The sequence below is a fragment of the Rhinoderma darwinii genome, chromosome 6, assembly GCF_050947455.1.
Source record: "Rhinoderma darwinii isolate aRhiDar2 chromosome 6, aRhiDar2.hap1, whole genome shotgun sequence".
NCBI lineage: Eukaryota > Metazoa > Chordata > Amphibia > Anura > Rhinodermatidae > Rhinoderma > Rhinoderma darwinii.
Window position 1 is genome coordinate 84,359,797 of NC_134692.1, and position 15,311 is coordinate 84,375,107.

Genomic DNA, 15,311 nt, shown 5'->3' on the forward strand with positions numbered 1-15,311 from the left:
TTTGAGGGCCTTATGTACTAGATAGACCCCATATTAAAAACTGCAAGATATTTAAAGCAGCATTCAGAAAGTTTCCTAACCCTTTAGGCGCTTCACAGGAATTAAAGCAAAGTAAAGGGGAAATTGACAATTTTTTTTTTTTTTCTGAAATTCATTTGTAATACATTTTTTTCTGTAACACAGAAGGTTTTACCAGAGAAATGTAACTCAATATTTATTGCCCAGATTCTGTAGTTTTTAGAAATATCCCACATGTGGCTCTAGTGTGATAATGGACTGAAATACCGGCCTCCGAAGCAAAGGAGCACCTAGAGGATTTTGGGGTCTCCTTTTTTTAGAATATATTTTAGGCACCATGTCAGGTTTGAAGAGGTCTTATAGTGCCAAAACAGTGGTAATCCCCCAAAAGTGACATGGTTTTGGAAACTACACACCTCAAGGAATTTATTTAGGGGTACAGTTAGCATCTTCACCCCACAGGTCTTTTGCTATATTTATTGGAGTTTGTCTGTGAAAGTGAAAATCTTCTTTTTTTCTGAAAAAATATAAAAAAAAAATATTTGCAAGGAATAAATAATAAAAAGCACCCCAAAACTTGTAAAGCTACTTCTCCCGATTATGGCAATACTCCATATGTGGTACTAAACTGCTGTTTGGACCCACGGCAGAGCTCAGAAGGGAAGGAGCGCCATTTGGATTTTGAAGTGCAGATTTTGCAGGATTCGTTTTCAGCACCATGTCGCGTTTGCAATGCCCTGGAGGGAGCAAAACAGTGGAAACCCCCCAAAAGTGACCCCATTTTGAAGACTACACCCCTCAAGGAATTTTTCTAGGTGTATAGTTGGCATTTTGACCCCACAGTTTTTTTTTTTGCTGACTTTAGTGGAATTAGGCCGTGAAAATGAAAATCTACTTTTTTCTGAAAAAACATAGAAATGTTTAATTTTTACAATGAATAAAGGAGAAAAATCACCCCAAAATTTGTAAAGTAATTTGTCCTGATTACAGCAATACGCCATGTGTGGTAATAAACTGCTGTTTGGACCCACGGCCATTTTTTGCTCAAATTTAGCTTGAATGGTTTTAGGGTGTCATGTCGCATTTGCAAAGCCCCTGAGGAACAAAAATAGTGGAAACCTCCTAAAAGTCCCTTTAGGGTACTGGAACGAGCGATCATTAGGTCGCTGGTACAATACACTGCAATACTAATGTATTGCAGTATAATATAATTTTTATAGGCTCCTGTAACAGCGTGATCGCTGTTCCTGTCCATTAGTCCCTGGTGTCAGCTGTAATACACAGCTGACACCTGCAGAATATGGAGCGAGCGCAACGCATGAGCCCGCTACATATATAACCCGCTATATAACATGCTATTAAGTCGTGGTGCGCAAAGGCGTTAATGCACAGCAGATTGTGCAAAGTGAAAATTTAAATTTTCCACTGATATGCCATTTTAATGCACAATATGTTGTGCCACTGAAGACAAATACCTCATACAATGTTGAGCGGGTTCTCTCGGATATAAAATATCATATATGTGGACGTAAGCTGGTGTTTGGGCATGCTGTGGGGCTCAGAAGGGAGGGAACGCCATTTGGCTTTTGGAGCGCAGATTTTGCTTGGTAACTGTTCTGTTTGGGGTTTTGCTGGTATTTCAGTTTATAATGTGGTGGCATATGTAACCTGTGCGGACTACATCAGGACATAATAAGAGGGTATAATAATTCGGTAAATAAATAATCCGCAGATATGTGGCCGATGTTGCACTGATAAATGGCGCCCGATCTTATCCGCTTTTGGACCCTGCACAATTTCTGTCGCTATATTCTGAGAGCCGCAACTTTTTTTTATTTTTTCTCCACCGGAGCCGTGCGAGTGCTTATTTGTTGCGGGACAATCTGTAGTTTTCATTGGTACAATTTTAGGGTACATGTGATTTTTTTATCACTTATTAGATTTTTTTGGGCAAGCCAAGTGACAAAAAAAAAACCATCAATTCTGACAATGTTTTTTGTCTTGTTTTTTACAGTGTTCACCGTGCGCTATAAATGACATTTTACTTTATTCTGCGGGTCGATACGATTACGGTGATATCATATGTATATCGGGTTTTTTTATGTTTTGGAGCGTTTGCGCAATAAAATCACTTCGATAAAATTATTTATTTTTTGTGTCACCATATTCTGAGAGCCATAACTTTTATTTATTTTTCAGGCAAAAAAGCTGTGTAAGGGCTTGTTTTTTGCGGGACGGGTTGTCGTTTTTATTGGTAATATTTTGGGGTACATGCGACATTTTGATCACTTTTTATTCTATATTTTGGGAGGGTTGATGACCAAAAAATAGTGATTCTGACATTGTTTTGTAATTATTTTTTTTGCGGTGTTCACCGTGCGGGAAAAATATTATAGTTTTATAGTTTGGGTCATTACGAACGCGGTGATACCAAATATGTGTACTTTTTTTTTTTTAACATTTTCATTTTTTTCCTATAATAAAAGACTTCTTATAGGAAAAAAACATTTTTTGTTTTTGTAACTTTTATAACTTGTTTTTACACTTTTATAAAACATTTTTATTAGTTTTTTTTTTTTTACTTTTTTTACTTGAAGACCTGCAGCACTGATGGCAGCTATAATACATTACACTACCTAGGTAGTGTAACGTATTATAAACTGTCAGTGTGACGCTGAGAGTCACACTGATAGGAAGCTTATGAGGACCGGCATCCGGCTGGTTCTCATAGGCCTGCCATGCATGGCAGACCCGGGGGCTGTTGTATGGCCTCCGGTTTTGCCTTGTAACCGACTGCAGCACCCGCAATCGGTCCCCGGGAAAGTTTGTTGTAGCAACAAACTTTCCAGTTTGTTGTAGCAACAAACTTTCCAGTTCGTTGCTACAACAAACTTTCCCTGCGATCACATGACCGGGACCTGAACCAGTTAGGTCCCGATCATGTCTCCAGGACCAGAGGCAGGGGATAACAGCGCGATCCGGGTGTCAGCGCTACTCTGAGACACCCGGATCGCGCTTTTAACACCCACCGTGAATTGACGTTGGCACTGCACAGAGCCCAGCAAGTGCCGACGTGAATTTACTGTGGGTGGCCGGGAAGTGGTTAAGGCTCCTGTAAGTCAGGAAATAAAAGAAAGGTTCCCCTCTGGCCTGCACAACTGCATATTTTTTGTTTCAAGAGGCGAATTATCAAGGCCCTACAATTAGAGCACCAGGAAGAGGAGGGCCCAAACATATCTGCTGGAAGCAAGGCTACCTGTAAAGGATCTGCCAGGCACTACGTCTGGGTATACTCCCAGGATTAATCAGTCGACACCTGAGGCCAGACCTCTGAGACTGACACCTGCTCCCACCAATCAGGGTGGCAGGCTCAGGAGTGGGAGAGCCTATCGCGGCCTGGTCAGTTAGAGTTAGCTCCGCCCCCTGTCCATTTATACCTGCCGTTTTCTCTTCCTCCTTGCTTGTTATTCTTCTTGGATTCCTGGCCCCACTGCTGCCTTGCTCCAGCCTGCTTCTGCCGTGCTTCTGCCTTGCTTCAGTTCCGTTTATCCTGCGTTGCTCTGCCCCTGGCTTGCTTCTGCTCAATGCTCCCGTTTGTATACTCCACTACTTCCTGATCCTGACTGGCTCATTCACCGCTCCGTTTCCTCGCGGCGTTCCGTGGGCTACTGTATTCCCTTGCGTGTTCCCTGTTTGTACTCCCTTGCACTTAGACAGCGTAGGGACCGCCGCCAAGTTGTACCCCGTCGCCTAGGGCGGGTCGTTGCAAGTAGGCAGGGACAGGGCGGTGGGTAGATTAGGGCTCACTTGTTCCCTTCACCTCCTTCCTGCCATTACACTACCCGTATTATACCAGGACAATACTTCCTAGTAAAATTCCCCAAACTGCAAAGGTGCGGAGTGTGGACCAAAAGGTGGATAAGGAAGGACATTTATCCGTGCAACACTGCCCTGTGCAGAAAGGATTGCTTCACAGCGCAACACACAAATATGGATTCTTTTACCCCATTATTATACTAACTGACTATGCCCTTGATGTACTCTGCCCAGCTTACATATACCCCCACATTATAAAGTGAAATGCCAGTAAAACTCTAAACAAAGCTACTACCAAGTAAATCCAAAAGCCAAATGATGCTGCCTCCCTTCTGAGCACTACAGTGTGCCCCAAACAGCTGTTTACTTCCACATATATGGCATCGCCATACCAGTGAGAGCCCTTTTAACAATTTTTGGGGTGTGTGGCACAAGCTGGGCACGACATATATGCCACTGAACTGGCATATTTAGGGAAAAATGAAAATGTTTACTTTGCACTATCCATAGCGCAATCATTTATGGAAAAGTCCTGAAGGGTGAAAATGCTCACTACACCCCTTAACCCCTTAACACTCAGTGACGTACTATTACGTCATGGAAAGCGCCCTGTTCGCGCTCCATGACGGAATAGTACGTCACGGGAGTAACGGCCATTTTGGCTGTCCTCCCGACACATACAGGAGCTGTGACAGCTGCTGTCTCGTACAGCAGCTGTCACAGCTCCTTCAGCGGGGACCAATCGCTGTGTCCCCGCTGATTAGCCCCTGAAAAGCTGTGTTCAATAGCGATCACGGCTTTTTAGGGGTTAAGCTGCCATCGCCGGCCTGCTACACGATAGCGGCCGGCGATGGTGACTATGGCAACCGGACCCCAAACAATGGCGTCCGGCTATGCCATCGACGGAAGCCTAGTGGGTCCTGACTAAGTCAGGACCCACTATGCTTGCTGTCAGTGAGTAGCTGACAGCTCTAATACACTGCACTACGCATGTAGTGCAGTGTATTAGAATAGCGATCAGGGCCTCCTGCCCTCAAGTCCCCTAGTGGGACAATGTAATAAAGTAAAAAAAAAGTTAAAAAAAGATGTGTAAAAATAAGAAAATAAAAGATTTAAAAGTAATAAAAGTAAAAATCCCCCCTTTTCCCTTATCAGTCCTTTATTATTAATAAAAATATATAAACAAACAAACTATACATAATTGGTATTGCCGCGTCCGTAACGGCCTGAACTACAAAATTATTTTATTATTTTTCCCGCGCGGTGAACGCCGTAAAAGAAAATAATAATAAACCGTCCCAGAATCACAATTCTTTGGTCACTTCACCTCACAAAAATGGAATAAAAAGAGATCAAAAAGTCGCATGTACCTAAAAATGGTATTGATGGAAACTACAGTTCGTTACGCAAAAAATAAGTCCTCGCACGGCTTTATTGATGGAAAAATAAAAACGTTATGGCTCTTAGAATAAGGTAACACAAAAAGAAAATGATTTTTTAGAAAACTTATTTTATTGTGCAAACACCATAAGACATAAAAAAAAGCTATAAACATAGGGTATCGCCATAATCGTATCGCCCCGCAGAATAAAGTGAATGTCATCTATAGCGCACCGTGAACGCTGTAAAAAAAATAGAATAAAAAAACAATAGTAGAATTGCTGTTTTTTAGTCACCGCGCCACTTAAAAATAGAATAAAAACTGATCAAAAAGCCGCATGCACCCCAAGAAAACTAGTTTCGAAAATGCTGTCACTTTTGGGGGTTTTCCAATGTTTTGGCACCACAAGACCTCTCCAAACCGGACATGGTGCCTAATAAAAAGGAGGGCTCAAAATCCACTAGGTGCTCCTTTGCTTCGGAGGCCGCTGCTTCAGGCCATTGGCACACTAGAGCCACATATTTCTCAAAACTGCAGAATCTGGGCAATAAATATTAAGTTGCGTTTCTCTGGTAAAACCTTTTGTGTTATAAAAAAAAGTGGTATAAAAAGGATTTTCTGACAAAAAAAAAAGTAGATTTCACCTCTACTTTGCTCTAAATTCCTGTGAAACACCTAAAGGGTTCATAAACTTTCTAAATGCTGTTGTGAATACTTTGAGGGGTCTAGTTTCTAAAATGGGGTGTTTTATAGGGTTTTCTAATATATGGGCCCCTCAAAGCAACTTGAGAACTGAACTGGAACCTAAAAAAATAAATAAATTAGGCAATACTTCGCTTCTTACATTATACTGATAATGAGCCGTGCCCACCCCGAGATGACCCCAGTTTTGACCGTTTGTATAAATGGAGACCCCTATTAGACCGTTTCAGTGCCAGGTTTTCCCAAGCATACACCCCCGAGAAGTGTATTTCTATTGATGAGTCCCTGGTACATTTTAAAGGGAGGGTTCAATTCCGCCAGTACCTGCCGGGTAAGAGGGCAAAGTATGGCGTAAAGATGTATAAGCTGTGCGAGAGTGCATCAGGGTATACCTACAAATTAAGGATATATGAAGGGAAGGACACCAGTATTCAGCCCCCAGAATGCCCCCTCCCACCCCCCCTTACTGGGAGTTAATGCAAAAATTGTGTGGGATTTGGTGCACCCACTGCTGGACCAGGGTTACCACCTCTACCTGGATCATTTTTATACCAGCGTCCCACTCTTCAACTGCCTCACTCCCAGAAGTCCTGCGGCATTCGGCACTGCTAGAAGAAATCTGAGAGGCCTCCCTAAGACTCTGCAGGGCAAACGCTCAGAAGGGGTGAGAGCAGGGCACATTCTAGCAGCAACATATTGTGTGTCAAGGACAAGAGAGATGTCACACCAGTACCCATGTAATTGTACGAGGTACCAGTACAGAGACCCCCAAACCAGACTGCATCCTGGGCTACAATAGGTACATGGGAGGGGTGGACTTGTCAGATCAAGTCCTGAAGCCCTACAGCGCCATGCGGTGTGGTATAAGAAGCTGGCCGGGCACATCATACAGATGGCATTGTACAACGCGTACGTGCCACATCGATGTACAGGCCAGTCGGGAACTTTCCTGGAATTTCAAGAGGTGGTTATCAAGAAACTAATTTTTATGGACCAAGAAGGGGGGGCACCCAGTACTTCTGGAGGCGAGGCCACACGCATCGTACCAGGGCAACACTTTCCAGGAGAAGTTCCCCAAAGTGGCAAGAAAGGAAAAAGTCAAAAGAGGTACAAAATCTGCTATAAGAGGGGGATAAGGAAGGACACAATATATCAATGTGACACATGTCCCGAAAAACTAAGGCTCCGTATGAAAGAGAGCTTCAAAATTTATCATACATCCCATGATTTTTAATCTACCCCAGTTTTACTTACCCTGATGCACTCCGCACAGCTTATCCCACCTCGTCTTTCCCCTCTGAGCCCTGCTGCGTGCCTAGGCAGCTGATTACAGCCACGTGTAGGGTATTGACGTACCCGTGAGAACCCACATTACAGTTTATGGGGTGTATGTCTCTGGTCAAAATGCTCACTACACCTCTAGTTGAATGCCTCAAGGGTGTAGTTTTTAAAACGGGGTCACTTCTTGGGGGTTTCAACTGTACTGGTACCTCAGGGGCTTCTGCATACATGACTTTGCACCAAAAAATCCCCAGTAGGCCAAATGGTGGTCCTTTCCTTCTGAGCCCTCCCATGGGCCCAAACGGCAGTTTATCACCACAAATAGGGTATTGCTGCACTCAGGACAAATTGGGCAACAAAATGGAGTATTTTATTTCTTGTGAAAATAAGAAATTTTGAGCTAAAACTACATATTCTTGGAAAGAATTATTTTTTTTTAAATTCCCTGCCCAATTCAAATAAGTTCTGTGAAGAAACTATGGGGTCTAAATAGTCACATTACCCATAAATGAATTGTTTGAAGGGTGTAGTTTCCAAAATGGGGTAACTTCTGGTGGGTTTCCATTGTTTTGATACCTCTGGGACTCTGCAAATGCGACATGGCATCCGAATATCAATCCAGCAAAATCTGGACTCCAACAAACACATAGCGCTCCTTTCCTTCTGAGCCCTCCCATGTGCCCAAACTGCAGTTTATTGCCACAATTGGGGTATCGCCGCACTCAGGACAAATTGGGCAACAAAATGGGGTATTTTGTTCCCTGTGAAAATAGGAAATTTTGATCATAAATTACATCTTATTGGAGAAAATTTAATTTTTTTAATTTCACGGCCCAATTAAAATAGGTGCTGTGAAAAAACTGTGTGGTCAAAATGGTAACAACAACCATAAATTAATTCCTTAGGGGTGTAGTTTCCAAAATGGGGTCACTATTGGGGGATTCCTACTGTTTTGGCACCTCAACACCTCTTCAAACCTGGCATGCTGCCTAAAATATATTCTAATAAAAAAGGGGCCTCAAAATGCACTAGGTGCTTCTTTGCTTCTAGGGCTTGTGTTTTATTCCAGGAGCGCAGTAGAGCCACATGTAGGACATTTCTAAAAACTGCAGAATCTGGACAATACATATTTAGTAGTGTTTCTCTGGTAAAACCTTCCGTGTTACACAAAAAAAATTGAATAAAATTGAAATTCAGCAAGAAAAATGAAATTTGCAAATTTCACCTCCACTTTGCTTTAATTCCTGTGAAATGCCTGAAGGGTTAAATGACTTTCTAAATGCTGTTTTGAATACTTTGATGGGTCTAGTTTTTAAAATGTTTTTTTTTATCAGGGTTTCTAATACATAGGCCCCTCAAAGCCACTTCAGAACTGAAGAGGTACCTTAAAAAAAAGGCTTTTGAAATTTTCTTTAAAAAAAAGAGAAATTACTGTTTATGTTCTAAGCCTTGTAACGTCCAAGAAAAATAAAATAATCTTCAAAAAATGATGCCAATGTAAAGTAGACATATGGGAAATGTGAACTAGTCACTATTTTGGGTGGTATAACCGTCTGTTTTACAAGCAGATGCATTTAAATTCCGAAAAATGCTATTTTTTATAAATTTTCCCTAAATTTTGCAAATTTTCACCAATAAACGCTTAATATATCGTCCCAAATTTTACCACTAACATAAAGCCCAATGTGCCACGAGAAAACAATCTCAGAATCGCTTGGATAGGTTTAAGCATTCCGACGTGATTACCACATAAAGTGAAATATGTCAGATTTGAAAAATGGGCTCTGAGCCTTAAGGCCAAAACAAGGCTGCATCCTTAAGGGGTTAATAAACGCCTTGAGGGGTGTAGTTTCCAAAATGGGGTCACTTCTCAGGGGCTTCTTTTATTATTTCACATCAGAGCCTCCGCAAATGTGAAACGGCCTCAAAAAGGCCTCAACTTCGTATGGTAATTCACTGCAGAGCCTGGTCGAATGTCCAGGCAAAATATTAGGGCCACATGTAGGGTGATTCTAAAACCTGGAAACCGCATAATAATTAGAGAGCTGTCTTGTTATGGTGGCACAAGCTGGGCACCACATATCGGCATATCTATGGGAAAATCCCATTTTCACTCTGCAACATCGAGTGCACACTAATTTCTGCATAAGACCTGCGCGGTTAACATCCTCACTACACCCATAAGTGAATGCCTTGAGGGGTGTAGTTTCCAAAATTTTATCACTTCTGGGGGCTTTCAACTGTTTTGGTCCCACAGGGGCTTTGCAAATGTGACAGTGCCCAGAATCCAATCCAGCATAAACTGCACTCCAAAAGCAAAATGGCACTCTTTCCCTTCTGAACCCTACTGTGTGCCCAAACAGCAGTGTATGACCACGTATTGCCGTACTTAGAAGAAATTGCTTTACAATTGTTGGGGTTCTTTTTTTCCTTTTATTGGTTGAGAAAATGAAAATTTTTTAGCTTTTGCTACATCTTATTGAAGAAAAAGGATTGTTTTTATTTTCACTGCCCAATTCTAGTAAAATCTATGAAACACCTGTGGGGTCAAAATGCTCACTACACCCATAGATGTATTCCTCAGTAGGGCCACATGTGGGATATTTCCTAATATTGCAGAACCTGGATAATAAACATTGAGTTGCGTTTCTCTGGTAAAATATTCTGTTACAAAAAAAAAAAAAATGGATTAAAAATGAATTTCTGCAAAGAAAAATATTAAATTTGTAAATTTCACCTCTACTTTGCTTTAATTCCTGTGAAACGTCTAAAGGCTTAAGAAACTTTCTAATGCTGTTTTGAATACTTTGAGGGGTGACGTTTTTTAAATGGGGTGACTTATTGGGGGTTTCTAATATATAAGGACCTCAAAGCCACTTCACAACTGAACTGGTCCCTGAAAAAATAGCCTTTTGAAATTTTCTTGAAAATGTGAGAAATTGCTGCTAAAGTTCTAAGCCTTGTAACATCCTAGAAAAATAAAAGGATGTTCAAAAAAGCGATGCAAACATAAAGTAGACATATGGGGGATGTTAATTAGCAATAATTTTGCGTGGTTTTACTGCCTGTCTTACAAGCAGATACATTTAAAGAGGCTCTGTCACCAGATTTTGCAACCCCTATCTGCTATTGCAGCAGATCGGCGCTGCAATGGAGATAAGAGTAACGTTTTTAGTTTTTTTTAAAACGAGCATTTTTGGCCAAGTTATGACCATTTTTATATTTATGTAAATGAGGCTTTCTAAAGTACAACTGGGCGTGTTTACAGTAAAAGTACAACTGGGCGTGTATTGTGTTCGTTACATCGGGGCGTTTTTACTTCTTTTACTAGCTGGGCGTTGTGTATAGAAGTATCATCCACTTCTCTACACAACGCCCAGCTTCTGGCAGTGCACACACACAGCGTGTTCTCGGGAGATCACGCTGTGACGTCAGTCACTTCCTGCCCCAGGTCCTGCATCGTGTCGGACGAGCGAGGACACATCGGCACCAGAGGCTACAGTTGATTCTGCAGCATCATCAGCGTTTGCAGGTAAGTAGCTACATCGACTTACCTGCAAACGATGCTGCTGCAGAATCAACTGTAGCCTCTGGTGCCGATGTGTCCTCGCTCGTCCGACACGATGCAGGACCTGGGGCAGGAAGTGAGTGACGTCACAGCGTGATCTCCCGAGAACACGCTGTGTGTCTGCACTGCCAGAAGCTGGGCGTTGTGTAGAGAAGTGGATGATACTTCTATACACAACGCCCAGCTAGTAAAAGAAGTAAAAACGCCCCGATGTAACGAACACAATACACGCCCAGTTGTACTTTTACTGTAAACACGCCCAGTTGTACTTTAGAAAGCCTCATTTACATAAATATAAAAATGGTCATAACTTGGCCAAAAATGCTCGTTTTTAAAAAAAACAAAAAAACGTTACTCTTATCTCCATTGCAGCGCCGATCTGCTGCAATAGGAGATAGGGGTTGCAAAATCTGGTGACAGAGCCTCTTTAAATTTAGAAAAATGCTAATTTTTACATTTTTTTTGCTAAATTATGTTTTTTTCACAATTAAATACTGAATGTATTGAGCACATTTTGCCAGTAACACAAAGCCCAATGTGTCACGAGAAAACATTCAGAATCGCTTGGATAGGTAATAGCATTCCGAAGTTATTGCCACATAAAGGGAAACATGTCAGATTTGAAAATAAGGCTCGGTCAGGAAGGTCAAGTGGCCAAAGCGGGAAGGGGTTAATAAAGCAAATTATCAAAACATTTATATCTGCTCTGTTGTACAAGGATTATCTATGTAAAATTTTTTGCTTTCATTTTTCCTGCTATTTGAAAACTATATAAAAGTTGTTTTTTTTCTATTTTATATATTTATTTTCTAATATAAATGTACACCTTTTAAATTGTAGTATAGTAAACTATGCTTTATCCACTTTTCTTAGGTTCTCCTCACCTGTCCAGACGCGTCTATCATTCCTATATTCCAGTGAGTCACCTGGAGCAGACTAGTGGTGTTAAACCATTGTTAACACATATGGGTCAACATAGTGTGATTGACCCTCAAAAAGGTAATTTTTTACACCTTCAGGAACCTAAATGCAAGTATTTTCAATAAATTGTTAAGTGCTTCTCACTATTTTGTGTATTTAATTGCTAGTCAAAATGACCATGGAGTACAAGGTATTAATTTTTTCAGTGCCCTAAGACAAAATGCAGAAAACATATATTAATCAGAAAATTAAAAAGCCTCCAACACTTACTATTATAGTAAAAACACAGCAGTTTTCATAACTGGAGGTTGTGAAATATAGAGCAAGCGGTACTCATAACAACTGTGCAAGATTTGGTAGACCACCAAAACCTGTATCAGATCACCCCTTCTTAAATTTTCATCTTCCAGACATGGGAGAGAATCAAGCTTTGCTCCAGATCTGAAAAAATAAATAAAAATCTTTCAAACGTTATGGGTTTGAAAGATTGTGTAGTTGTCAGAAAGCCATTGCTAAGAAACCGATTTCAACAAAAAAAAAAGAAGAAAATGTACACTAGAACACTGAAGCCGGATATCCGACTTGATAAGTCAGGTTGTATGGTTAAACCCCTTCCCTTCCGATGTAATAGTAAGTTGCGTTCAGCGGGTCGTGCCCCTGAACCATCGTGTGATTACGTTATGGTGAAGGTACAATCACTGGAGCTTTGCCCCCACAATCACCATAGTGTGCCAGCCAACATCCTGCTGTAATGGCCAGGGTTGGAGATAACACTGTTCTGATCATTTTAAAGCCTTAGATGTCGCGTCTTTAGCAACCACCGCACCTAAGTAGTTGAACAGAGGGACATGGCTCTGTCTGTAACCTCCTCTGCGCCCCTAGGTCTGCCATGTGCCCTTTCAGTCCTATTTAAGGATGCGTCCGTAAGATGTTACTGAAGTAGAGAATGCCGTATGTATTCTGCAGAAACAATTAGACTTTTCAAACCATGTCTACAGCCATCAAGCATAATAGGGGAGTGTCATTGCTGTTTTTCACTATGTATATAATTTGTCAAAGACTTGAACAGAACTTGTCAATATATGGTGAAAATACAGACTGCAAATACGACTGTGTAATCAAGCCCTATTTATGTTTGTAGATATCTACCCCTGTCCCAGTCCTGACTATGTATACAATGTAATGTGTTGCAAATGTGCTTACATGTTGCTTTTATTTTTCTCCAGATGGGATTTGCTTTGTTGGTCAACAGTCAACATATCATCCTCAAAGGTCCGTTTTGAAGACTTCAGCTAACCAGTCTCAAAGCTTGCATGAAAATGATCCTATGTGTCATTCATTTGAAAATTCCAAAGAGACTTCTAAAGACTCTAAGGAAAAAGTTTTTAGAAGTGAAGTCTGTCTTACTCCTTCCTTACTGAGCACAGTAAAAAAAGATTGGTTTGCAGAACGGACACAGTCTTTTGACTTAAGTGAACGTGAGCTGGACAGTAAAGTTTCAAAAGAGAGGAAGAAAGTTAGTTTTCATAGGGCACCTAAACAAGGGGTACATCACTTGTCCTTTATGTCAGAGTTTATGCCAAGCCGCTGGCCGGGAAACATTGAAACAAACTCCAAACACCTCCAAATGTCACTTTTGAGTAATTATAATCATGAGGGTGAAACAAAATCTTTTGGCTCTGCAGAAGACAAATGTATCAAACAACCAAGTAGACATGATGATAACATTAGGCCTTTGTGCCACACAATCTCAAATCAAACTGAACTTGGAAATTCTATTGTTACACCAGATAGAAATTTGGAAACACAATGCACGTGTCCTTCCTCTCACCCTGCAAACTTTTTCTGTAAGATGGGCACTACAACACCATTACCTGCTCAGCCTCTCCACTCTTCCATATACAGCATCATCCAACAAGCCAAGGATCCTGTCAATGAGCTAAAGACACCAAATTTTGTGTCTACTATCAAACCTTCTGATGAACATAGCGATCATATACACGTTGGCACACAAGCCGGTAACCTTAATGAAAAAGAATTAAGGAATCCCGAAGAAAAGTCGTCATTCTCTAATTCTATTTTTCCCCGGGAATTTCTAGTAAATGAAACCAAAAGAGCAGATGGTATCCGAGAGCAGGGATCTGTAATTTGCTGTCACTCCTCCCTAAAAGGCCACGGTGTATCAGACTCTTTCTTGCACGTTCCTGGCAATGTCTCTTTAGAGAGAACCTCTTTTGTTTCTAGTGCTGAACCTTTTCGTTGTGGGCAGGAAGACGGTGTCAAAGAGACATGCAAGATGTCGAAATTAATTGATTCTCACCGAAAAGAGAGAGGGAATACTATTGTGAAGCACCCGGAAGAGAAAGCAAAGCAGATAGAAACCAGTGATCTTACCAACTCACAGATACCTGTTTTAGCAACACAACACTCCCAAATAAACATTGGAAAAGAGGAAGTAACTAAACTTTGTATTGAATCTAACAATTTGGGTACTAGAAAAAACAATATAGAATCCACAATTTCATCTGGTCATTTTGAGCGCTCTGCCATGCAGAATCTTATTAAATATAGTGGAAACTTTGATAAAGTGTCGGCTGCTTGGCAAAGTAGTGTCAAAAAGAGTCCTTTTGGTGGTCTTGGCAACATGAGGTTGGATGAAACTCAATTAAAAGATATTAAATCCCACGGTTTGTCACAGTCAGAGGTCAAAAGGGAACCAGATAGACCCGAGACCGCTAAAACAGTGGCTAAGGACTCATTAGGTTTTCAGGGGGAAATGGAAGTGCGGAATCCACCTGTTGGCATAGCTGTGGCTGTTGCTCGACAGAAGGACAATGGTGCAAACAAAATTCTCTTCTCTAAAGGTAAGATTTTTACAAGCGAGCGATGCAGTAAAACAGTAGTGTTATATATTCACATAGACTATATGCCTGCAACACCAAAATAAAGTTACAGTATTCACCCCACATGGTGGCAATGTTTGTAAAAAAAACAAAAAAAAAACCACTTGTAATATGTCTGAAGCCTTGTCAGTTTGTGTGACTATGGGAAGTATTTTTTTTTTTTTTCCAGCTTGTCTAGTTTTTAGTAGGAAGTCCTAGTTTTCTAATAAACATATATTAGAAATTCTGATCACAATGCTTTCTTATTACTGTGCGGTAGGCCCCGTCTAATCACAGTAGAATGGTACAGGCCACAGATTGGTCCTGTGTAATGCACGCATGGGCTAACTGAACAGGATACACTCCGTTAGGAGCAGGGTTAAGTGACATATATGTATTGGGGCAACATAGAGAATACATACATGAGCAAAGGGAATAGGACGAATGGTGGAATAATGATGAACCACTACTTAGAGGTGTATGTATTTACAGTCTTTAAATGATGTATACAATGGCTGTCTTTTCTAAGTGATGTGGTCGTGCTATTAATAGTGAACTGTTAAAAAACAAAAAAAAGGCACAACACAGAGGGAAACGTGAAAGCATAAGAGATGCTCATGCACAGACACTGACCGATATGATGTGCAGATGCTGGTGTAGGATGAAATGCATTTTTTAACTTCTGCTTCTCCATAAACTACCATTTACTTTTTCGATACCTGGACAATGTTACCTGTATGCC

General features: G+C 41.0%; 1 protein-coding gene across 1 annotated transcript in view; it reads left to right on the forward strand.

Annotated features, from left to right (window-relative positions):
* Window positions 1-15,311, forward strand: part of TNRC18 (trinucleotide repeat containing 18) — a 778,682-nt gene that overhangs the window by 140,753 nt on the left and 622,618 nt on the right. Inside the window, exons 3-4 of the mRNA XM_075831538.1 lie at window positions 11,640-11,765; window positions 12,914-14,551. Of these exons, the coding sequence (XP_075687653.1) occupies window positions 11,640-11,765; window positions 12,914-14,551 (1,764 nt within the window). The remainder of the gene's footprint in view (window positions 1-11,639; window positions 11,766-12,913; window positions 14,552-15,311) is intronic.